This window comes from Panthera leo, chromosome F2, assembly GCF_018350215.1.
Source record: "Panthera leo isolate Ple1 chromosome F2, P.leo_Ple1_pat1.1, whole genome shotgun sequence".
NCBI classification, from domain to species: domain Eukaryota; kingdom Metazoa; phylum Chordata; class Mammalia; order Carnivora; family Felidae; genus Panthera; species Panthera leo.
The window spans coordinates 82,014,916-82,037,237 of record NC_056695.1 but is presented as its reverse complement, the minus strand read 5'-3'; the positions used below and the strand labels follow the sequence as shown (position 1 = coordinate 82,037,237).

At 62.5% G+C, this 22,322-nt stretch overlaps 1 protein-coding gene across 2 annotated transcripts in view; it reads left to right on the top strand.

Annotated features, from left to right (window-relative positions):
* The window catches only part of ZC3H3 (zinc finger CCCH-type containing 3), an 88,045-nt gene that overhangs the window by 32,268 nt on the left and 33,455 nt on the right, over positions 1 to 22,322 (top strand). For both annotated transcript variants that reach the window (XM_042923281.1, XM_042923280.1), the window contains exon 4: positions 2,950 to 3,103. In XM_042923281.1, coding sequence (XP_042779215.1) covers positions 2,950 to 3,103 — 154 coding nt within the window. The remainder of the gene's footprint in view (positions 1 to 2,949; positions 3,104 to 22,322) is intronic.

The window sequence follows — 22,322 nt, the reverse complement described above, 5'->3', positions numbered from 1 at the left end:
CACGGGGAGCAGGGTGGGCGTGTGCCACCTTCGCCCTGGGGCGGGCCTTGCCGCCTCCCACCCCAGCTTCCTGGTCCCCGTGTGCAGGCACAGTGTTAGGATCCCTGCGCCTGTTGGCCATGGGGGCACACACCCACCTGTGTGTTCTTGGCATGGGCGCCCTAGGCGGTCTCTCCGGGGTCAGTGCCGTGAACCCTTCCACTGCCTGTGCCTAAACTGCCCATTGAGGAAAGATGGGGGCCAGGAGTGACCAGCAGGCCAGGCTGTAGGGGTCACAGCCCCGCCGTGGGGCAGGGTGTGCCTTGCTGTGCCCTCCCCTCCCCTTGTTGCTCAGGACCACGGGGGGTGGGGCCTCACAGATGACCGTGTGAAGCAAAGGACACCAGGCTGCCTGTTTAAGAGGAGATCTGCCTTGTTACTTTGTGTCTCCCAGAAGTGGTCATTGGGCACTAATAAGTAAAATGCAGTAAATCAAGCAAAAAGTTGATTTTACAACAGGCCTGCGCTTTGCAGGAGTGCATCCTGAATACAGTTGCCTGTTAACTTGAATGCAGAGTCCAGGCCTTTGGGCGTGGGGGCGGAGGAGGGGGCTTCTTAGAGGTGGCAGTGCTCACATCCGGAAGAGGGGAGTGGGGCTGGGCCAGGCCTGGGTTCCCTATGCTCAGGACGAAGGGGGTGGGGCTGGTGAGTCAGCAGGGCTCCCGGGCAGGAGTCCAGCTGCAGAGCCAGGGCTGTGTGGCTCCAGCCGTGCCAGGGCTGTGTGGCACCTCCCATCCCAGAGCAGCCAGCGGCCGCTGCCTGGGAGGCCTGGGGTCAGGCGTGCTGTCCGGATGCAAGGGCCGAGGGAGCAGGGCGGCTGTGAGGGTAGCTTGGGGCCCGGATGACTTAGAGGAAGGCTCTTAGTTGGAACAAGCTGTTATTGATTTTCTGTGGTCCATCCTTGCTTGTAAGACCTTGAAAATTCAATTCAGCAAACATTTATCTATCGATGCCCACTGTGTGCGAGGCTCTCCCCTGCGTCCCAAGAGCGTGTGGGGTGCTCAGAGCTAAGGATCTACTCACTTTGGTCACTCAGCAAGATCAGGTGTCCCTGGTGATGCCATGTCGCCCTTTGGTTTTGCTGACCTTCTGTTTTCTCCCCAACTCCCTGGAGCTGCTGCTCTTGGAGGGAGGGAGAACCGAGGAGAGACAGAGACAGACAGAAGGGGTGAGGGGAGAAGGGGGGGGTCTCCCCTGTTGCCGGGGTGTCTGTCCTGGCCTCACCTGGATGTGTCGTGGCTCCCTTTGGTGGGCAGCTGCTGTGCGTCCCTGCGCCAGTCTGGTGACCAGAGCTGTGCCCTGCCCCTGGCACTCTTTGGGCCTTGAAGCCCACGTCCACCTCTGACAGGTGAAAGGGCCCTGCACAGTCTCCTTGGTCTGGCAGCAGGCGTGGACCCTCTAGTCCGGGGCACTCGGGAGGGCTCTGACCCATGCCGTGTCCTGGCCTTGCCGTGTGGGTTGATGGGTACCCTGGCAGAGGGTGAGGGGACCCCTGGAGTAGGGGCTCTTCCGACATCCGGGCAAGGGGCACAGTGCCAGATACCAGGCTTGTCCTGCTTATTCCCGGCCAGGTGTCCCCCTGGGTGTAGTGGGTTCTGGCGGGCCGGGCAAGCCTGGAGAGGAGGTGTGTGGAGTCAGGAGCTGGTTCGGGGGCCTGGCTGTGGGCTGGAGTCTGTTGGGTCTAGGGCTCTGAAAGATGGGTTTTAGACGCAGTCTGTGATTCGTAACAGCTCCTTGCAGGCCGGCAACGGGGAGGTTCCCAGTCTGGTTCGGGATCTGTGGGTTCTGGGAGGGTCTAGCGGAGCAGGCCCGGGTCATGGAGCGTTGGTCCGCGCTGTCGGAGGAGCCAAAGGACTGGCACCGAGCGGGACTAGCGAGGGGACGTGGGGGTTTGGTGCCGCCCCGTGCACTGCGCCCTCCGGGCCACCTGGGGCCCTGGCAGCCTTTGGCTGAAGGGTCACGGGTGTGCTCTGGTGCTGATGCTCCGGCAGTGAGACCCTGTGCGTTTTCCTGGGGGCCTCGCCTGGCACGCACGCCGCCCCTCCCCCCCCCCCCCCCCCCGCCCGCCCCCGCCACTGCCCAACGGCCTGACCCGGCATAGCGTCTCTGTGAGTGGGAGCCCCAGGAAGCTACCCATGCTGGGGTGCTGTGCAGGCAGGCTGGATGGGACGAGGAGGGGCCCACAGGGAGCCTGGGTCCCGGCGCCGGTCCGAGAGGGGAGCTTCCGGAGAGGCTGCCGGCCGTGGGCTGGGTCACGAGAGGCTTCGGCGCCCCCGTCCCGCGCTGCGTTCGCTTTAATTATCTGGGCAGTTAGAGCTGTATATTATGCGAGCCGGGCAATTAGGTACGTTCCTCGAAGCTGTGGAGAAATTGCCGGCTATCAAGTGGAGGGGAACTCGGGCAAAACAGATCCTGTTAATTGCATGAACCATTCAGCAAAAGAGAAGCTGTGGTGTACATACATCCCCCGCAAGATGTTATGAAAACATTGGTGATTAAATACATAAATCTGCGTGAGCATGTGCTGGGGGTGCCCAGAGAGGGAGGCGAGCAGTCTGCACCCCGGCCTCCTGCGCCCTCCTGCGGCCCCCTCCGCGCTACTCCTGGAGGCTCTGGGGAGTTGGGGCCAGAGTGGGGGTCCTGAGTCTGGGGGCTGCCTGCTGAGGGGCACCAGCCCATGGTGCCGCCCTAGTCAGCTGGCCCCGGGGCGCTTCTGCCGCCCCGCCCCCCCCCGCCCACGTGTCACTCGGCATCCCCAGTGCCCTGTGTCTCAGGACTCCAGGCCTGTGCCCAGCTCTCTGGAGCCTCGGGCCCCTGGGTGCTCTGGGGCTGTGTGGGGCGGGGCTGGAGTGAGTCGAGAGGCCCCCTGCTGACCTCCACTGACCCCCTCTGTGTGCGTTTTCTCCGCAGCATCCAGCGTGCACACCCTGCGGACGCCTCCCACCAGCAAAGTGATCAAGACCCGCTACCGCATTGTCAAGAAGACGCCCGTGTCTCCTCTCAGCGCCCCCCAGTCTCCTCTGTCCCTGCCCTCTTGGCGGTCACGGCGGCTCTCGCTGTCCAGGTAGGACGCCCTCATCTGGGCTGCCGTGGGCCTGGGGCCTGTAGGGGACCGAGCTGGCCACGCAGAAGCGCTTGGTCTACAGTTTGCCGGCCGTGGAACAGGCTAATTTTTCTGTGTAGCAGTTTCTGCAGCAGACCTGCGGCCAGCCTGCGCATGCCGCGTGCACTCACGGACGCACGCGTGCACTCACGGACACGCGTGCACAGACACGCATGCCCTCCACCGCTGTCTGTAGGCTGTTAGCTGGCAGGGGACGTCCGTGGGGGAAGCCACCATCTGGACAGTTGAGGCCACACCGGGCTTTGTTCCACTTCATGGAGAAACTTCTGGTTAGAGGTAGGGCCTGAGCTGCCCTCTGGGAGATGTGGCCCATCTTTCCTTCGGCACACGGGGCTACGGCCCTCTCCATGTCCCCCCCAGTGGGTGCTGCCTGCACCCCACCCCCCAGTGCTGCAGCCTTGCTCTGGGCCGCTCCTGGCTGAGGGCGTACAGAGTGGGGACGGTTCCACTTATTTTCTGGGTGCCCTGGCCCAGAAGTGGGAGGGCTCTGTTGGGGCAGCAGCTTCAGGGGATAGAAGTCGGGGACCCCTGTTGTGAGCCTGCTGAGCCCTGGGGCCTCAGGAGGCCTGTCGTGGGGGGCATGGCCCCTTCCTTTGCTGAGGTGGGGGGTGGGGCGGCAGCTCTGGTGGGTGAGTGGGAACGGGGCGCCCTCTGGGAGCCTCTTCCTAGGGGAGCAGAGTGGGAGCTCCCTCATCCAACGTCGGCCTCCACCCGGGTGCGGTGGGCACTCTGGCCGAGGGCTGTGGACAAGGGACCGTTGTGCCCCACGGGACTGGACTACACAGAATCTTGGGCAGGGGCCATCCTGCTAGCCCACCAGGAGCCCCCCCACCTGCTGGCCAGTGGCTCCCTGGCTCTGGGGCTGTGAGAGGAGGTGCTGGCCCGCTGGCCTGTGGCAGGGCGATCGGCCCACCCAGGCCGCGGCACCCACTCCCTCCTCCGTTACCGCGAGGCCGCACTGAACTTGGCCCTGCTGCTGGTTTTTCTGGAGGCAATAGCTGCAAGTATATTTTAAATTAATTTTACTGCACTTTTTGTAATATTTTTGTTTTAAATAGATTTATAAGTATCTTGGGGGCTATTTCTACAAATTTATGAAGATAATTTTCACTCTCTCGATAAGGTTAAATTTACACCTGCTATTTCCATATTAATTCACAGTGCTAAGTGGGTCTAATTTTCTTCCGTTCTCCTATCTAGTGAGCATGGCCTTTCCTAATGCAATTTCCCCCTCACTAAATCACTGTGATCGGGAGTCATGATCGAGCTAAATTAACTTAAATTAATTTACTTAATAAGAGCCCCAGATCATCGTGAATGAGGTTCAGATTTATTGATCTTGCTCGCGCCTCCCCTCCCGCGGTCCGAATTCCGGTCCCGCCTCCCCCAGGGGGCGTGGCTGGGGGCTGGGGCGGCCCTGTGGGGGTCACTGACCAGAAAGGGCTGCCAGGCCCAGTGGGGCGAGGCCTACTGGGGGGGGTGGCTGGGTGCACCCCCCCTGGGCCGTAGCCGCCTCATAACCAGGCAGAACGTCAAGTCCATTAGGTGGGGAGCAGCCCAGTCGGCAGCAGGACAGAGAATACTTGCCTGCGCCTCAGTGTGGGAGTTGAGCAGGTGGGGGTGGAGAGGGCGCTTGTCCATATGCCGTGTGGGCAGGTCTGCGAGGTCTGACCTCCCGGCTCAGGTGGGTGGGATGGGCCGTGAGGGGAGGCGGGCCTCGTGCTGTGGGCGCCGTAGGCCCGGCTCAGAACGGACAGGCCCGGACCCAGCTGCCCACCCTGCTTGGCCACGGCTCCCCCCGGGCCGGCTGCCTTGCAGGGAGGGCCATGGCCGTGTGGGTGCCCCAGCACAGGGGCCCGGCTATGGGTGAGGACGCCGCTCTGGTTGGCTCTGTGACGCCCTCTGCCAGGCCGTGCTGGTGTCAGACGGCTCAGGTCCTGTGGCCCTGACTCGTGCGCGATGGCTGCGGGCTCAGGTCAGCTTTGCGGGTGCTCGAGGCTTCCAGCGCTCCCTGTGTGCGCAGGCGTGGCTGGGCCCTACTCCCCCAGGACGGATACACGTAATCTGAGGCCACGTGTGGAGGCTTTGCTTAGTGGGGTCTCCCTCCACCTGACCGCTTTACTCCAGGTCTGTGTTACCCATTGCCAGGGCTCCGGGACACACCCTGAGCACAGAGTCCTAGGTTCTTGGGGGCCAGGCCCCCGGGCTTCGCGGGCCTGCGGAGTAGGGTGTGGTGGAGGCCGAGGGCTGAGCGGCTCAGGTCCTGGGAAACGTGGCTGCCAGCGGACTGGGCTTCCTTTGCCCAAGGTCAGCTGGACCCTGGTGGGGGGTGGGCTTCCTTCTCAGCAGAGTGGCCGCCCGCCAGCCTCCCGGCCTGTCGGCTGCGCCCGCCTGGGCTTGTCTTGTTGAGGCAGCGGAAAGGGCCTGTCTCCAGGGCCGGTGGCCAGTCTGGTGCCCACTCACCTGCTACTTTCAGCTCCGTCAGAGCTGGGGGCTGCCTGTGTGAGGTCAGTGGGTCCAGGGAGGCTCTGGCCGACTGGCCTGGCCTGTGGCCTTGACCTCCACCCTGTGCATCTGCAGGCTCTTCAACTTTTCCCTGGGCATGAGGAGGGGTTGAGCCGGTGGCTGGGCCCAGGCCAGTGTGGTCTGAGGGCTCAGGGGTGAGAAAGCAGGGCTTCCCGCCGGGTGGCCAGCCTGAGCCCAAGGCCCGTGAGCTCTCCTTGGCCCTCCTGATCCGGACGCACCTCAGAGGGGAACACCCCTGGGGGGTGTGGCAGGCAGGCCCCGACAGTCCTGGAAGTCTCAGTCGGCAGTGTTGGGGACTGGGAGACACAGGCGGGAAGTAAGTCAGGTGACCCGGTGGCCGAGAGTGCCGGTGTTGGCATGGGTGGCCCTGGATCCCACCCTCCTGCAGACACCCGCCGTGGAGAGAAAGCTGTGTATATGTGTGTGTGGAAATGCTGCCGTCATGGGGGAGCCTGGGGAGCGCCGCTGGGGAACACACGCCGTGTGACCCTGAGCGAGCGGGAAGGCTGGGGGGCGGAGCTCCCAGAGGCCCCTGGGGCTGCCTCACGGAGTGGCCAGGTGTCCTGAGCAGGGCCGGGGCGGAACCTGGCTTATCAGCTAGATAGATGGCCAGTGGTCGTGGCAGGTCCGTGCCCTCCCCGTCCGGAGGGATGACACCCCTCGTTGTGGCGAGGGGTTGCCGCACTCGGTCCTGTGCCACAAGGGGCCTGGCGTCAGAGCGAGCATGGGGGCAGCAGGGCCGCTGCCACTCTTGCTCCAGGCAGATGGGGCCGCGCTTCCCGACTGCCTGGGACTATGGGGTGCAGGCCCCTCCTGGCAGTGGCTGGTGGCCCCAGGGGCTGCGGGTGGGATTGCTATGGGACCCGCAGGATGTACGGCTGGGCCCCGAGGACCGCACGCCGCTGCTGCCCAGACCGGCCCTGGGGTGTGGGGTGTCTTGGGGGTCGGTGGAGGCTCCCGCCAAGCGAGGGTTTAACGTGTTTGTTCTCAGGTTTGTGGATTTGCCTGTGCCCTCGGCGGCTTCCAGCAAGTTCATTAATCTGAACTGCGGCTGAAACGTGACTTATATCCCTAAACCGCCTGTCACTTTTCACTCCTTCCAAACTCATTTGACGTGAAAGTGCGGGGTAAACAGAAGCCGCTGAGCTCAAGCAGATGAGTCTGGAGGCCGCTCCGTCCCGACTACAAATGGTGCTGTCACAGGGGCTGCCGCGCGCAGGCCCGCCTTACTTTATTTTATTTTATTTTAGCGCCCGTGCGGTAAATCTTAAGTAATCTCTGGCTGGTTTGACGAGGCTCGGGCTGCGATTTTGAAGGCTCTGAAATGCGTCTCCAAAGTGACGTCTCATTAAAGAGGAATTCAGCCTGAGGATGGGTTGGGCAGCACCCCCCCCGGGGGGGGGGGGCTGTGGGGTCCCGTGTGCTTCTCCCTCATGCCCGGCCACCCCCCCCACCCTCCCCGGAAGCCCAGGATCTCTCTAGAGGCAGCGGGGCCCGGCCCCGGCCCTCAGGCCACTGACGCGGCAGGCTCTGCCTCTCTCTCTCCGTTCTGGAGGCTGGCCGTCTGAGGTGAGGGTGCCGGCGCCCTGTCCACGCTGCAGGCAGCTGCTTCCTCGGCGTGTCCTCGTGTGGCGGGACAGTCCGCTTTCTGAGGGCGCCAGTCCTGTCGGGGGGCCCTGCCCTCGTGACTTTGTCCAACCCTAAGCACCTCCCAGAGGCCCACCTCCGCGCGCCAGCCCATTGGGATGAGGGTTTCAACATAGGGATTTGGGGGGCACAGCGTTCGGTCCATCCAGGGAGCATCTGCTGTGAGGGAGCCCCCACGTGAGGTGGGTGCCTCCTCCGTGTCATGGCCACGCCCCAGGCCCTCACGTGTCTAGTGAGGGCCCTGCTCGGCCGTGTGCACACAGGCCGCTCCCGCTCAGCCCAGGCCAGGACCCGTGACGGGACTAGTAGAGAAAACTGGGCGCCCTGTCCTGGGCCGGGTGCCCGCTCTGCTCACGGCGCTCTCCTCCCATCAGGAGGCGAGCGGAGAAGTGAGGCGGGAGCCCCCACAGGGTCGTGACTGTGGTGAAGCGCCGACAGTGTACCCGGGACAGACGGGTGCTCAGGGAGCCCAGAGAAGGCCGGTCTCGGGGTGGGGCAGGCGTGGTCAGTGTGGGCCGTGTTGCCAGGGCCTTTCCCGTGGGCCTGGGGAGGGGTCCCTGCTCCTGGGCCGGCAGGGGTGTGGGGGTACGGCAGGGGGGCTGCGGCCCTTCCTCCTGCCGAACCCCTTCCTGGCTGTGACCACTGGGTTCGGGCCCAGGGCGTGTGCCGCGGCCAACCTTCTCTTGACTTGGCTGCCATGCTCCCGGGCATGCCTGCCTGCACCCCCACCCGCTCTCTGACATTCCGTCTCCCCCGTGCCCCAGCCGCGCCGTGTGGGCTCTGTCTGTGCACAGCCTGTACCGACAGCCTGAGAAGGTGCCAGGCCAGGCACGGCTCCCACTGCCCACGAAAGCGCTGAGTGACCGTGGCCAACGCAGCAGGAGTTTGAGTTGGTTCTGGTACGAACAACAGTGTCTACTTCGAGCGAAGAGAGATATCCGGCTGGTTTCGCATGGATGCCTATCCGGGCCCCGGCCCGCTCTGTGCGACGGGCAGTCGGCGCTCCTGGTCTCCTGTCAGATGCAGGGGGGGCCTGGCCTGCGAGCGTCTGCGGTTCCGCCCATCTGGTGTGCCCGGGGAAGGGAGGGCACCTCTTCTGCCGGGAGACAGCAGGTGGGGAGGAGCCTCGGCGTGCGCTGCGGGGACTGCCCTCTGCCCCACACAGGGCTTTCCTTGCTGGACTCAACGGCGGGTGTGCGCCTGCGTGTGGCGGCTTGGGCTTCGTGTGTGTGACCCCCGGGAATGGCCTGTCCTGTGGGCCCTGGGGAACGGCTGCCGTCCACTCTTCCGCTCGACGGTGACAGGAGAGCCCACGGCAGCTTGCTCACGGGCCCCTGACCCTCTCCAGCCAGGGAGAACGGGGCGGGGGCATCACCGTCCACACTTGGGGTTCCCAGTACTGACTGGGGTGGCCAGACCTGCGTGAGGTGGGGAGCTGCCGCGAGGGCCCAAGGTCGGGGGGGCGTTGGGCCCAGGCCCGGGGCTGGTCCTGCCGGGGCGACTGGTGCCACACCAGCCCTCCTGGTCCCTGTCGCTCACCTCTGTGTTGGCGGTCCCCTCGAAGGGCAGTAGGGAAAGTGAGGTGAGCCGCACAACCTGGCGTGAGACGCACAGTTGGCTGTGTTGACATCCAGGTCAGGAGCTCTGACTACGTAGTGACACCGCGAGCCCGGGGCTCCCGATGGCTCTGATGGGGGCTTCCGAGCGCTGCGTGCTGCCGAAGACAGCCCCCCGCCCAGGCTGGAGCTGGGGAGGGGTGGGTTGCGGCTCTCAGCTGGGCGGTACCTTGGCTCCTGGGTGTCGCGGTTCGGGTCGGGCCCTGGCAGAACAGGCGGAGGCCCCCAGGAGGTGGCTGTAGCGGCCCCTCCCAGCCCTTTGCCTTGTCCGCCCGCTGTCCGAGGTCTGTGGCGGCTGCCCTGGATGGGGTCACCCTGCCTGTCTGGAAGCTGTGGCCCAGGAGAGGACAGATCCTGAGCTGGTAAGTCGCAGAAGTGTCCTGGGCCAGCATGCCCGGAGGTCCGGCAGGCCCGGGCGGTGGGCTCTCCTGGGCCTGTCTGTAGCCGTGCATCTCAGCCAGGCCTGGCTGTGGTGAGAGGGATGTGGCCAGGCACGGAAGGGGTCTCCCGCGGCATGCACAGCATGGAGGAGACCCCGAGAAGCCTGAACAGGCAGAACAGGTTCAAGTGCAGAGGCTTGACGAGGCCCCAGGGCCTAGCCTGGGATAGTGGGTGCCATACTCTGGAGCCCACTGGGCAGCCTAGACTTGGCGGTGCTGGGCTCCTGCTCCAGGGCGTCTGGACTTGCTGACTGCATCTGCCTCTGCCCAGCCCTGCGGATGTGCTCTGTGGCTTGTGGCCTGAGTGGGCCGTGTACTGCCCCCCTCCCACGTCATGCCCAGTACGTTGCCTGGATGGCGCCTGTTGCCACTGACCACCCATTGAAGCCCAGACGGTGAATTCCAGGGGCCGCCGTGGGGGTCGTTATGTTGGGGAGGGTCAGGGTGGGTCTGGGGCTGTCGGAGAGGGAGGTAGGGAGAGGATAGTCACAGCGTCCTCACAGGTTTCTCGCCATCTAATTTTTGGGGGTAAACACTTTGGGTGAAAAATTTTGGGGTATGTCATTTTGATATACTTTTGCACGTACAGAGAAGTTGCAGACCTTGTATTGTTTGCCTCAGTTCACTGACTGCTTATGCTTTGCCCCATCGGCTGTATCATATTTCCCCTCTGTGTTCATATATGACCATTTGGGTGGAATTTGCAGACCTGGTGCCCCTTGACCGGGCGCTGCAGTGTGGTCCCTGAGATCCGGGAGGGCTGCCTGGAGGCAGAGCTGGTGTGCAGCCCCATGGCGGTTGGGGGTGGCATCTCTTCAGCATCCTTGAGGCTGGACCCGGCCCTCAGCCTCGCTCCGTCTTTCCTGATGCTGATGTTTTGGGGAGCGGAGGCCAGGTGCTTTGTGCAGCGTCCCCAGGCTCGGACGCCTCCTTGTGAGGAGACTCAGATCTGCCATTTCAGCAGCAATGTCACGGAAGTGCTGGGTGGCCTGGAGGACCTGGCGTCTGGCTGCCTGGTGCCGGAGGGGGGGGGGGGGGGGGGCTGGGTGACCTGACTGCCTGGCTGGCGGCCCGTGTGGGTCCTCAGGCGTCCGGGGGGAGCCGTTGGCCCTGCGTACAGCACCCTGTTCTCTGCTGGGCTTCACCCATGCATCCTAGACCCTTCGTGACTTTAACCCTGTGTCCTTTTGTCCTGGCTGCGTGGCATCCTACCAGGAACCGCTGTCCCTTATCCCCCGTTGCTTTATGTATTTGTTCATCTGTTCATGCTAGTGTGGCATCGGATTCGTACTGTATCTGATAGGCTGTAACCTGTCACCGTCATGACTCGTCCGGCCCTCAGTCTGTGCCAGCCTGGGCTTCGGGGCCCCTTCTGTGGCCCGGGTCCTTTCCACACGGGGCGCCCCACGGGACTTTCGCTCTGCCAGCTCGGAACCAGCCGCCTGTCACAGAACCTGGCTCCTCGTGGTGCAGTGGCTCTTGGCTGCCCTCAGTGCCCCACAGCCAAGGGTCTCGTGGGCCTGGGGTGACAGGGGCACATAGCAGGGCCGTCCCGGCTCGGGGTGTATGTCTTTGCCCCCCGGCCCCGTTGAGTGCGTGTGCGGACCCAGCACCCGGAATTCATGCCATACTGCCAGTTCCGGCTGAGCACGCTTCCTTCTGCCTTCCCCTGGGGCATATCTGTGACTGTCCCCCATGGGGGACACCTGCTCAGTAGAGCTCGACGTTTGTGTCTAGTTCTTCTCGGCTGACATGGACGCCCGGGGTGGCGCACGAGGCTAAGTGTCCGGCTCTGAGCTTTGGCAAACGCCGCCCCTGTGCGGCTCGGCCCTCCGTCGACGTCGGGGTGTTCTGTCGCCCAGAGTGCTTCCGCGCTGTCCCCGTCGGCAACCCACACCCAGGAAGCCCGTCCCGCCTGTCCGCACCGTGGATTTGCAGACTCTCGAGGCTGGATCTGGAGCGCTCCGGCCTCCGACCCTGGCATGAGCACCACACAGCTTGTGGCCCAGGCCCTCCCGTTGCTCCCACCCCTGCTCGTCTGTGCTCCTCCCGGTGGATGAGTGAGTTATTCCCACTTCGGGACGGGAACCAAGGCAGCCGACTCTTCTCCCCCGGCTCTGCGTAGACCCGTGTTCCCGTCTCCCCTCAGTGCGCGCCTGGGAGTGGGGCTGCGGGGACACGGGAGGGTGTGTTTGAGTCCACGTGAAACCGCCAAGCCTTCCCCAGAGGGAGGTGTCCTTTCTGTCCCCGTTACGGCACGCGGTGTTACGGTCTTTCTGATTTTCACATTTTCCGTGGCAGCATCTGGTTGTGGTTTAATTTACATTTCCCTGACTTCCCATGATGTTGAGCACTTACTTGTGGGCTTACCTACGGCCGTTTGGGCTCCTTGGCCCATTTTTAAGTTGGTTTGTCCTTTGTTCTTGAGCTACGGGAGCACATTTGTTTCCGGCTGTGTGTCTTCCCTGCCAGTTCAGGCTTCCCTGGTTGAATGTGGCCTTGTCTCCTGTCCTGGAGTCTGGTGGTGGGTGGTAGGGGGGCCCTCGGTCCTCTGGGGGTTGTGCCCCTGTGGCTCCCGTGCTGCCGGTCTCAGCCCCGAGTTCAGTGTGCAGAGTTAGGGACACCTCCCCCCGGGGGCTCTCACCCGGCCCTGGTCTCTGTCAGCATGGCTGTGCCCCGATTCCAGGAGCTTCCAGGAACCCTGGAGGCTGCGGTCTCCCTGGGGGACCTGGAGCTCCCCAGGGAAAGCCCGGCCTCTCAGGGCCCCACACAGGGGAGGGTGGGCTCCCGCACGGTGCTGGCGCACAGGGCACCTTTTTGTTTTTTTAATTTTTTAATGTTTGTTTATTTTTGAGAGAGAGAGAGACAGAGAGAGAGCGAGCATGAGAGGCGGAGGGGCAGAGAGAGAAGGAGACACAGAATCCGAAGCAGGCTCCAGGCCCTGAGCTGTCAGCACAGAGCCCGACGCGGGGCCGGAACTCACAGACTGCGAGATCATGACCCGAGCCGAAGCCGGAGGCTTAACTGACTGAGCCACCCAGGCGCCCCAGCGCACAGGGCACCTTTGCTGGACCGCACCCTCGGCCCTCACACACGTCCCTCTCCAGCCCGGGGCCCCGGCCTGGTCAGAGCACAGCCTTTCTTCCACGCACGGGGACACCCGTCCACCACCGCCTGTCCCACTGCCAGGCGAAGAAATGAGAGCGGGAAGTTTGGCCTGGGGATGACAGGCGCTGAGGCTCTGGCCAGAGACCAGGGCAGGGCCTCCCGTGGGCCCCAGGGCAGGGCTCTGGGAGGGAGCCTTGGGGGTGACCCCCGGGCCCCGCCCGCTTCCCCATGCCGTGCTGAAGCAGGCCTCCTCCGGCAGGTTTTTTAGAATTTTATTTTATGAGAACAGGCGGTTACGGCTCCCCAAGTACCGTAAAAGTTAATGTGATGGCCTCCCTGCGCCTGTGCTCATTTTTATAATTTTTTATTTTATGAAACAGGACAGGGAGCTTAGTGACTTATTACTATTCATTTCGTTTCAATGCAGTAAATATTGATTCAGTTGGGGGTTTTCAATTTAAACCACTCGGCGATTATATAAAATATTACTGGCCTCTGAAATTATGCTTACCGATCCCTTCGGCTGCTCATTAAGGAAGGAGTGCAATTGTAGGTCCCTCTGCCTTCATCATTCTAATAAATGGGCTGAGGTGTGCTTCTGCTCGGGAGGTGCTGCAGAAACCGCTGGCGGGGGCCTGACAGCGCGGATGCAACTCTTAATTTGGAAGTCGGTTCAAAGCGCGCCTCGGTTATTTATTTATTTCTCTGTCTGTTTGAAGCACGCAGGCCTTTCAGCTGTCAGCAGCCCCGTGGCAGCAGGGCTGAGCGCGTCCTCCGGAGGCCGGGACACCTGCCTGTGCCCCTCGGCACAGTGTGGGGCCGGGGGCGGGGGTGGGGGGGTGGGGCGGGGGTGGGGATGTGGGGTTGGCCCGGATGGGCGCTGAGGCCGGGACACCGTCAAGGGACACCTCATCTCCCTCTGGAAGCTCATCTAGAGGAGGGGACCTTTTCCCAGTGACACTGGTGCCCAGCCCCTCGCTGCAGAGCTGGGCCTGGGACGCAGGACCCCGAGGGGTGAGGAGACGGCGTCTGGGTGCCTTCCTGCAGCCTGTGCTCGCGGTCGAATACCCGCCCAGTGTCGGACAGCACGTCGAAGCCTCCCCGGAGCCCCCGTGGCATCAGGCCCTCAGGACACCAGCACAGGCCAGCTGGTCGCCCTGGGTCTGGGATCTGTTCACACGTTTGGTCCCTGTCCCTGCCTCTAAGATGGCCCCATGTGGTGCTGGAGGACAGTGAGAGGGTCAGGAGTCCGGATCTGCAGCCCCCGGGAGAGGCTGCGCTCGGCTGGGCCAGCACAGTGCCCCGTGGCCCCTGTGCCCCCCGGCAGGGGCGCCCCGGCCCTATTCCGGGCTGCTTCCTCCTTGGCTCCGTCGGGGGTTGGCACGGGGGTTAGGGGGGTATTGGCATCGGCTGGAGGATGTTCACGTGGGGTGGGGCCGGGGTGGGGCTGAGCTGCCATATCCCTGTCAGTCTGAGCCTCTGCCCGGTCTCCTTAGTGGTCACGTGGCCCCTATGACCGATCTCCCGTTCCCCCCCCCCCCGTCTCCCCCCCGCCCCCTCCGGTGTTTGTGTCACCACTTGGGGCATCGCTAGCCTTGGGGATCGCTGGGGTCCGGCCTGGGTCACAGACATCGTAAAAAGTATTTGTGGTGAGACCACGTCAGAGGTGGCTCCCGGGCTCTGTCTGTGGATGGCGTGGGCGGGGAGGGGCCCCAGACCAGGCCTGATGCAGAGGCCTCGTGGGATAGGAGGGTGGCAGACACCATGGCCCCCCGCACCCCTCCCCCCATCTGCTCTGTCTCAGGCTGGGACCTGCCCATCATGCAGGGCTGGTCACCTCCTCTGGGCCTGTGGTGAGCTGGTCCCTGGTATCTGTGTCCCAGAGGGCCATGCTGCTGGGTAGGAAGCCCTGGTGGAGCTGGGGCCACGGTCGGGGCAGTGGGGCACTCATACCAGCACGGCCTCTGTCATCGCCGGCCCCCCCGGTCCTGCTGGTCTCACGTGTGTGAGTGTGTCTCTGGTCTTTGGCCACTCTGTCTTTGGTCTCTGCCCTTCCCCTGTCATCGCCTCCACGTGGCTGCGTCCCTCCCATCCCTCCTCTCTGTCCCTGCTTCTCCGCAGCGCATTTGTCCCCGTCTTGCTCCCACTGCCTGGCACTCTTAGACTCTTACCGTGGGGAGCTGCATCCTGGTACCTTGGCCATGCCGTGGGTTCCAGAAACAGGGAAGGTGGGCTTCCCAGTGAAGGAGGGAAGCCAGGACGAGTAGGTGTGCGGGGATTTCCGGCCTGCGTGCGCACGGGGCTTGGCCGTGGCTGTGAGGCGGGTTCCAGCCCCTCTGGTGGCCCTCCTGCCTCCCCATCGCCGCGCCAGCCCTGACGGGTCCGCACTCTCTCCAGCTGTCTCCCACCCCGACGTGCATGGGCCCTGGGCCATCTGCCCCTGGGTGGCCCTGTTGGCAGGCTCACTCCCCCTCGCCGGGGTCGGCCCGTGTTGCCTGCTGTAGCGCACGCACCGGGTCTTGATCCGTGTGACGCACACGTGGCTGCTTTCCTCTCTGGAGACTGGCTTGAGTGGCCGAGTCCTGCCAGCAGCTCTGGGGGAAACGGCAGGAAAGGGGCTGGGCCGCAGGCGCCTCGCCCCCTTGGGAGCAAACCCTGAGGAGGACAGGACCCTCTAAGAGCTGCTGCTGCCATGGCTAGCCCACAGGCCATGCTGTGGCCTCCCGTGGGCCAGCAGTAACCGCGTCGGCCAGGCGTGTTTCATGACAACATGAGACCGTCCCTTGGTCTGCCGGAGGGAAGCTTCATTCTGAAAACAGCAGGACCGTTGGGAGGGGAGCCTAAGAAGGTCCTGGCAGGTATCTCCCCATGGAACCTGGGGAAGATTGTCCTCAGGTTGTGCGTGGGCCCCTCGGCCACGTCTTGCCAGCACCTCGGGCCCTCACGTGACAGCACTGGTGACCCCTGATGTCCCTGCAGATGAGGAGCAGAGGAAGCTGAAAATACTGCCTCTGACAGGAAGAAATAAAACGTTCTTGTCATCCAGTGGTACCTGGGTGCCTTACATAGTCAAACACCGTTTTAAATACCACTTTCAGCCTGGTTTTAGAGGTAGTAGCAAAGCATCACTCGCATAATCAATATCCTATTCAACTCTTCGCATATATCAACTCTTCAGCCTGCTCTTACCCCAAAATATGGCTCCCCTCTCGGGGCTGGGCCAGGGCCTGTGGAGACGGTGAGGGAGACACTGCTCCGGGGGCTGGGGGGCACAGGAGAGCGGGTTCCTGTGTCAGCCGAGGTGTCGGGGCTCACAGCCACTGAGGACCACGGCCAAAGAGCTCCTATAAGCACGTGCTGGCCTAGGCGGCCCGGCTGCCACCGCATTCCAGGGCCGCACTGTGGCACCCACAGGTTCTCTGGGGGGAGGCTCCTGTGGGGTGCAGGACAGGGCCAGGTGTCTTACCCGTGCCAGGGCTCTGGCAGTTAGCCTCACCTCTGCCTCCCTGCTCCCCACCTACCTCCCCCACTTCCCTCCCCCACCCCCACCAGTGGCATGGGGCATTGTCCTTAGGCAGGGGACTCCGTGAGCCCCTCCTCTACTGCCCTTCCTTCGGGGGCCTTCCCTCGCCCTTCTGGGCTAGGACCAGGGTCTGCGTTGCTGAGGCAAGATACAGCCCATCCATCGCCCATCCCCTCCTCCCCTCCCACCTGGCACCCTCTTAAGGCTGTCCGAGGGTCTCTCTGCCACCACACGTGCAGACTGGGAACGGCTCAGGGGTCCTGGGGATGTCTGAGAGGTGTTCTGTTTGGGTGGATGGGGGCCGCAGCCGCAGAGACCTCCTTGTGCTGGGACAGGCGCAGTGACCCCTGCGGGCCCTTTCTCCAGCTGCGCACCCCCCCCCCCGGCAGGGTGGCCACCATGGCCAGGGGGAGCCCTGACCCCAGCTTGTGCTGAGCCTGGCTCAGGGCCCGCACCTCTGGTGCCCCTATCTGAGAGCCAGCGGGCAGGTGCAGGGTGGTTTTATTTTCCTCTGACTTTCCTCGAAGTCAGCAAGGTTTCCCTGGCTGCCCCGCCCACTCCCCAGAGTAAGGAGCCCCGGTTTAATTTGCGGTTAGATGTCTGTTAAGATTGCGTCCACTTCCCAAGTCAGCACTTAATTGGCAAGGCACTTGATTTAACAGCGTGGGAGCCTCCACCGGAAAAATGGCTTGAATAAATCACCGCCTGACGCCAGAAAATAGATATAATCTCAGCATTAACTACATTAATAGTAGCAGGAGCCGAATTAAGAAAGCCATAAAGCATAGGCGGGGGAGCATAAATTATGGCCCCAGCTCTGTCCCCTAGGCGGGCCTCTCTCTTCTGGGGGCGGGGCAGGCCGAGAGCCGGTGGGTCTCGCCCGGCCCCGCCCCGCCGGCCCCGCCCCCCGCCTCCCCCTCCCCACCCCGACTGCGGTGGGCGGGGCCGGGCCCGAAGGCTTAGCGCCCCCTTTGCCCCCCCCCGCCCCCCGCGGGTGCTCTGAAGCGTTCCGCACCTTGCACACACGCACACCCCTCCCCCTCCCCTGTCCCCAGCTCCTACTTCGGTTCGGGCCTGGCCAAGTGCTTTCCACCTGGAACGTCCTCTATCTAAGGCCGTACCGCCAGGTGCTAGCGCCTGTCATCCACACAGTGCTAGCACAGGGAGTGGGCGCGACTCGGGCTGGTGCCAGACTCAGCTCCCACCTGACTCACGACCCCCGCTGCCTCGACGTCCTCCCTGCGACACGTGGCCTTTGCCCTCTGGTCTGCAGACTGGAAGGCTACTTGGAGGAGTGGACGTTTGTCTTGCTGGCTAGGTGGACACACCTGGATCACCAGCTGGGCACCCTTCAGGCCTGGCAGCTGCAATTCCTGCTGTCGTTGTTCTTCTGCCCGCCAGGCTTAGGCTGGTGGGGGGGGGGGGCCCTGCAGCGCCCCCACGGGCCTTCTCCCACCCTTCTCTGCCCGAGCGCCCACCCGCTGCCAGAGGCTTTTGGACTGTACTGGACGAGAAAGCTGTCCGATGTTAATTTCAGTTTTATTTGTATTCTTTGTCAAGTTCAACATTTCAGATGTTTACCGTTCATTTGCCTCTGGCCTGTTTCTAACAGGTTTGCAAGACTCTTTAAGTGCTCAGGCTGTCACCCCTGTTTTATCATAGACGGTCCGTCGTTTCTCAGTTTGAATTCTGCCCTCCAGTTTTGTTCATGAGGATTTTTAACAGATCTTTTTGCTTTTCCGTGTACTTAAATCTGCCGGTCTCTTAAGACTTAGCCTGTTGATTTGTGTAGAACAGCCTTCCCCACCTAAGATTATACAAGTTCAGTTATATTTTCTTCTAGTGCTAGGGTTTCAGATTTTACATTTAAAGCTTTAACCTACCTGGAATTTATTCGGGAATATGCTGTAAGATTAAGGTTCAAATTTAATTGTGTTTAATGGCTATCTGGTTGTCTCAGGACCATTAAATATCAAACTTTCCTGTTATTTAAAAATGACGCCTTTATTGTGTGGAAATGCTTGTTCCTAAACTTGGCTTTCTGCACAGATCTCTGTCTTTAATTTTCCCTTGTAAAACGTTCGTGGTTTGTTTGTTCGGTGGTCAGTTCTGTGGACTTCTGTCCTGTGTACCCACCACTCAGGTCAGGTCTCCCACCCCGGCCCACACGGTACCCCCTCCCGCCCCCTCGGCCGTTGTCAGGCCACGCTAGCCCTGCCTCCGAGTTCTCGAGCCCCGGGGGAACGGAGTCACACAGTACATGCTGCTTGGTGTCCGGCCGCATTTGCTCATGTTTGTTATGGCCTGAGTGACCCCACGTGTGGCTGTGTGTGGAGCTGGGGCCTTACAGAGGTCATTGAGGTTAAATGAAGTCAATGGGGCGGGACTCTCATTTGACAGGATTGGCGTCCTTCTCAGGAGAGGAAGAGCCACCGGGCTCTCCCTGCAGACTTACAGAGGACTTGGGGACAAGGTGGCCTGTCAGCAGCCAACCACGCTGGCTCCTTGATCTTGGACCGTAAGAAAAGAACTGAGAGGAAATCGATTTCTGTGGCGTACGCCGCCCCGTCTGTGGCTTGAGACCCCGTCGTTCCCGGGCCCAGCCGCGTCCCCGTGGGTAGCAGTAGCTTGTTCTCCGTCCAGGCGTGTGGACGCACCACGGTGCGGTCACTGTGCTTTCAGTGGGTCGTTCTAGCCTTGCTGGGCGTGTCGCCGAATAGCTCGGAACCCTCATTTCCTCGGACTTGCTGCCTCAGAGGGTGGGGGTGCTGTGCGGTCGTAGTAAGGCCGCTGCCCTGCAGGGGCTGTCCTGGTCGGCACAGGAGCACCCCAGCCTCACCAGCACCTCCTGGGCCCTGTCCTCCCCTTTGTGGCCACGCTGGTGGACCGTGCCTGTCTCTCACGGAAGTCTTAATTCGTGTGTCCGGTGACTTACAGCGTCGAGCGTCCGTCCCACCTTAATGTCCGCTGTCGTGCCCCTTTGTGAAGTGTCCCTTGGAGCCCTTTGTGCCCCTTTTTATTGATCTGCTGAAGTTCTTTACACATTATGGATCGTTTCTCAGATCTTCTCATGGTCTGGGGCTTGTGTTTTAACCGTGTCTGATTTATCAGTCTTGTTCTTTTATGAGCAGTGGTCTTGTGTTCTGTGTAAGAAATATTTGCCTACCCAACGCCATGTTTTCTTCCAGAAGTGTGACTAGTTTACCTGTGATTCTTGAAGTAACTTCTACTCGTGATCTGAGGTAGGGGTCACGGCTCCTTTGTGTCCCCACAGAGACGTATTTACTGAAATGAGCCCTCGGCTGTGCCAGAGTCCGGGGGACCGGAGACCGTGCCGTCTCTGGACTCCGCGTCCTAACAACTAACCTTCCTAGCCTTCATCACTGCTAAATGTTTGTTCCTCCAGATGAACTTGAGAAACCTAAGCTCAGTTTCTCAGCCTTCCCCAGCCAATCAGCCTCCAAAGCAGCAGAGTTGCATTTAATTTGTTTCTAGGTTTATTTATTTATTGGGGCACCTGGGTGGCTCAGTTGCTCAAGCATCCGACTTCGGCTCAGGTCATGATCTCACGGTTTGTGAGTCCCAGCCCCACATCGGGCTCTTCTCTCACAGTGTGGACCCTGCTTGAGATTTCTTTCTCTCTCCCCCTAATTCTCTCTTCCTCCCCACCCAAAATAAATAAATAAACTTCTCGTTTTTGACATTTTTTTGCTTATTTATTTTTGCGAGAGACAGAGTGAGCACACACGTGGGAGAGGCAAGACAGAGAGGGATAGAGGGGATCCGAAAAGGGCTGCCCACTGCCGGCAGGGTGCCCTGCATTTCATTCTCCTAGCCCACCCACCGTGCAGGAACCCCGCCCACTGGCGGGGACCCCTGGCCGCTGGGCTGCTTGCTCATCCCACCTGTTCGAAGTGTTGCGGGTGCCACGTTCTAGGGCTTCTGCACCGCCGCTGGGCACACCTGCTGGGGTTGCCCTCATGTTTAAGTGTGTTGCTTTCTTTCATATGCGCCAGCCTGCTCTTGCGGGGGTCTTGGAAGGCTGTGCCTCTCCGTCCCCCCCGAAGGCAACTCCCTATTCGCCTTCTGGCTGTCGAGCGTTGGCTGTTGAGCTCGTGTGCCTTTTCCTGATGTTTGTGTGGTGTCTGCGTGGCCCGCTGAAGACACCGGCCCCTTTCCAGGGGAGCCAGGCTGCACTTGCTCTGTGATCCCCTCTGGTTGGGGCGGGTCGGGGGGAGGCACCTGGCTCTTCCACCCCCTCAGTCCATGAGTCCCCTCAGGTGGACACGAGGGCTCCACGACGGTCAGGGCTCCTGGCATTCTGTGTGGGTCTCGCTAGGTTTTCACTTTGTCACGTGCCTCTGGCGTGGGCTGCCCCCGGCATCCCTGAGCCCAGCTGTGTCCAGATGCTAGGGCCCCTTGATGACCCGTGCCAGCGTGAATGCCCTAGGGGGCCACCCGCGAGGGGCGGGGGTGGCTCATGTGTGAGACCAGGGGTGAGGAGGGAGTGCTGTTCCAGGTGGGGCACAGGCTTGGGGGTGGAGCTTGCAGGGGGGATGTGGAGCACGGGTAGGGGTTCAGCCTGGACGTGACTGTCCCTGTGGGTGTCCTCAGTCCTGCACCGCGGTCAGGAGGGTGGTGGACAAGACGGGCCAGGCGGCTCAGGCCGGGTTCCCTTAGGAGCTGTCAGCCAAGGAGCCAGTGAGCCAGGTGGGGTCTTGACCTCCTGACGTCTTCTCAGAGAGTCCTGGGCAGGAGGTCCGGTGGGTGTTCTGCTGCCCGAGTCGCCCTCCGTTGGCTTGCCCCTAGCATGGAGGTGTCTGCCCGATGCAGTTCTGGGGGCTGGGGGAATGGTCAGCCTGAACTGCACATGCCCAGTGAACAGGGCGGGGGGCAGGGGGGCAAGAGAGAGACGGTGAAGGGGCAGGTGGAGGGAGAGGTGCGGGGGGTAGACAAGGGAACAGAGAAAGGGCCGGCCCTGCCCCTCACCCGCTGTCACGGGCCAAGGCGGGCCTGGGCTGACGACCTCGCCGGTCCAGGGCCCTGCCCCCGCCCCCAGCCTGGGCGCCCGCCCTCTGCCCCCGGAGCTGGACTCTGCTCCAGAATAGGGCCACTGAGGCCCAATACCTGGTTTTTGTAGCTAACGTACAAAACGCCAATAGCTTCAGCTGAAATGGATTTTTAAAAGTGTCATTTTATGGAGAATTTTACTTTCCATCTTGTTGTTTATTAGGCTCTTAAAGGGAAAGCTTGTAATGCATCCATTGATCGAAATACCAATTGAATAGATGTGAGCGCATAAAACAGTCCCGGCCCCTCGTAATGGAGCCGCGGCATTTGTAACGGAGGCAGCACAATTAGCACTGCCCACCAGCACGCCGCTGGCCAGGGGCGCCCTGAATCACTGCCGTCCGTTACTGGGGAGACACGGACGGGGGGTTCCTCAGAGCAGCAGCACCTCAGTGATGAAGCCCTCAGGTCAGCCCCCTGCCCGTACCCCCACCCACCCTCCGATTCCACCCAGGCCTCAGCCCCCACCCCGGACCAGCCCCTCCCCACCGGACAAGGTGCCGCTCCCCCGCCCCAGGTCACATAGCGCCGCCTCCCCCCCCCCCCCCCCCCCCCCCCCCCCCCGGCTCCCACCCAGGCCCCTGGCCCCTTGTCTGCTGCGGGATGTGTCCCGGAAGGCCAAGCCGTCGGCCTGCCTCCGCCCCACAGTGGCCCGAGGACGTGTAAGGAGGTCAGCGCGCAGAGCCCCCGGCTAGGCACGGAGCCCCAGCCCTGACTCACCGGGATTGGGGGTCCCTGGAGCGGGCCGTGGGCCACATCGCCCTGGGGGGGCCCATTGTGTGGCTGGAGGAGGATCTTAGGAGACCAAGGTTGCCACAGTGGTCATGAGGCCTGTGCCATCTGCCAGGTCCCTGGCACTGAGCCCTGTTTCTGAGACTCCTGCCTCTGGCCTGCACTTGGGCCCAGCCTCTCACCTCCCACCCTGCCGGTCCTGCCTGGGCCCCTCACCTGAGACACTGTCCCCCTCCCCCTCAGAAGTCTCCCCATAGACCGCCCAGCATTGGCGGCCCCCCCGCCCCCTGCCCTGGCTCCGGGCCGGGCACACGTGTGGGCGGGGCGCCGGGTGCTGCTCTGGGGGCAGAGTGGGCCGCGGCCGGGCGGGGGGCAGGCCCCTTGCAGGCCCGTGTGGGCGCACTCAAGCCCCCCGAGCCGAGCTGAGGTGGCGCCCGTCAGCGTTTCCGTGGAAAGCCCACTTAAGCACTTTGCAGCCTGTCACGGTGGCGGCTGAG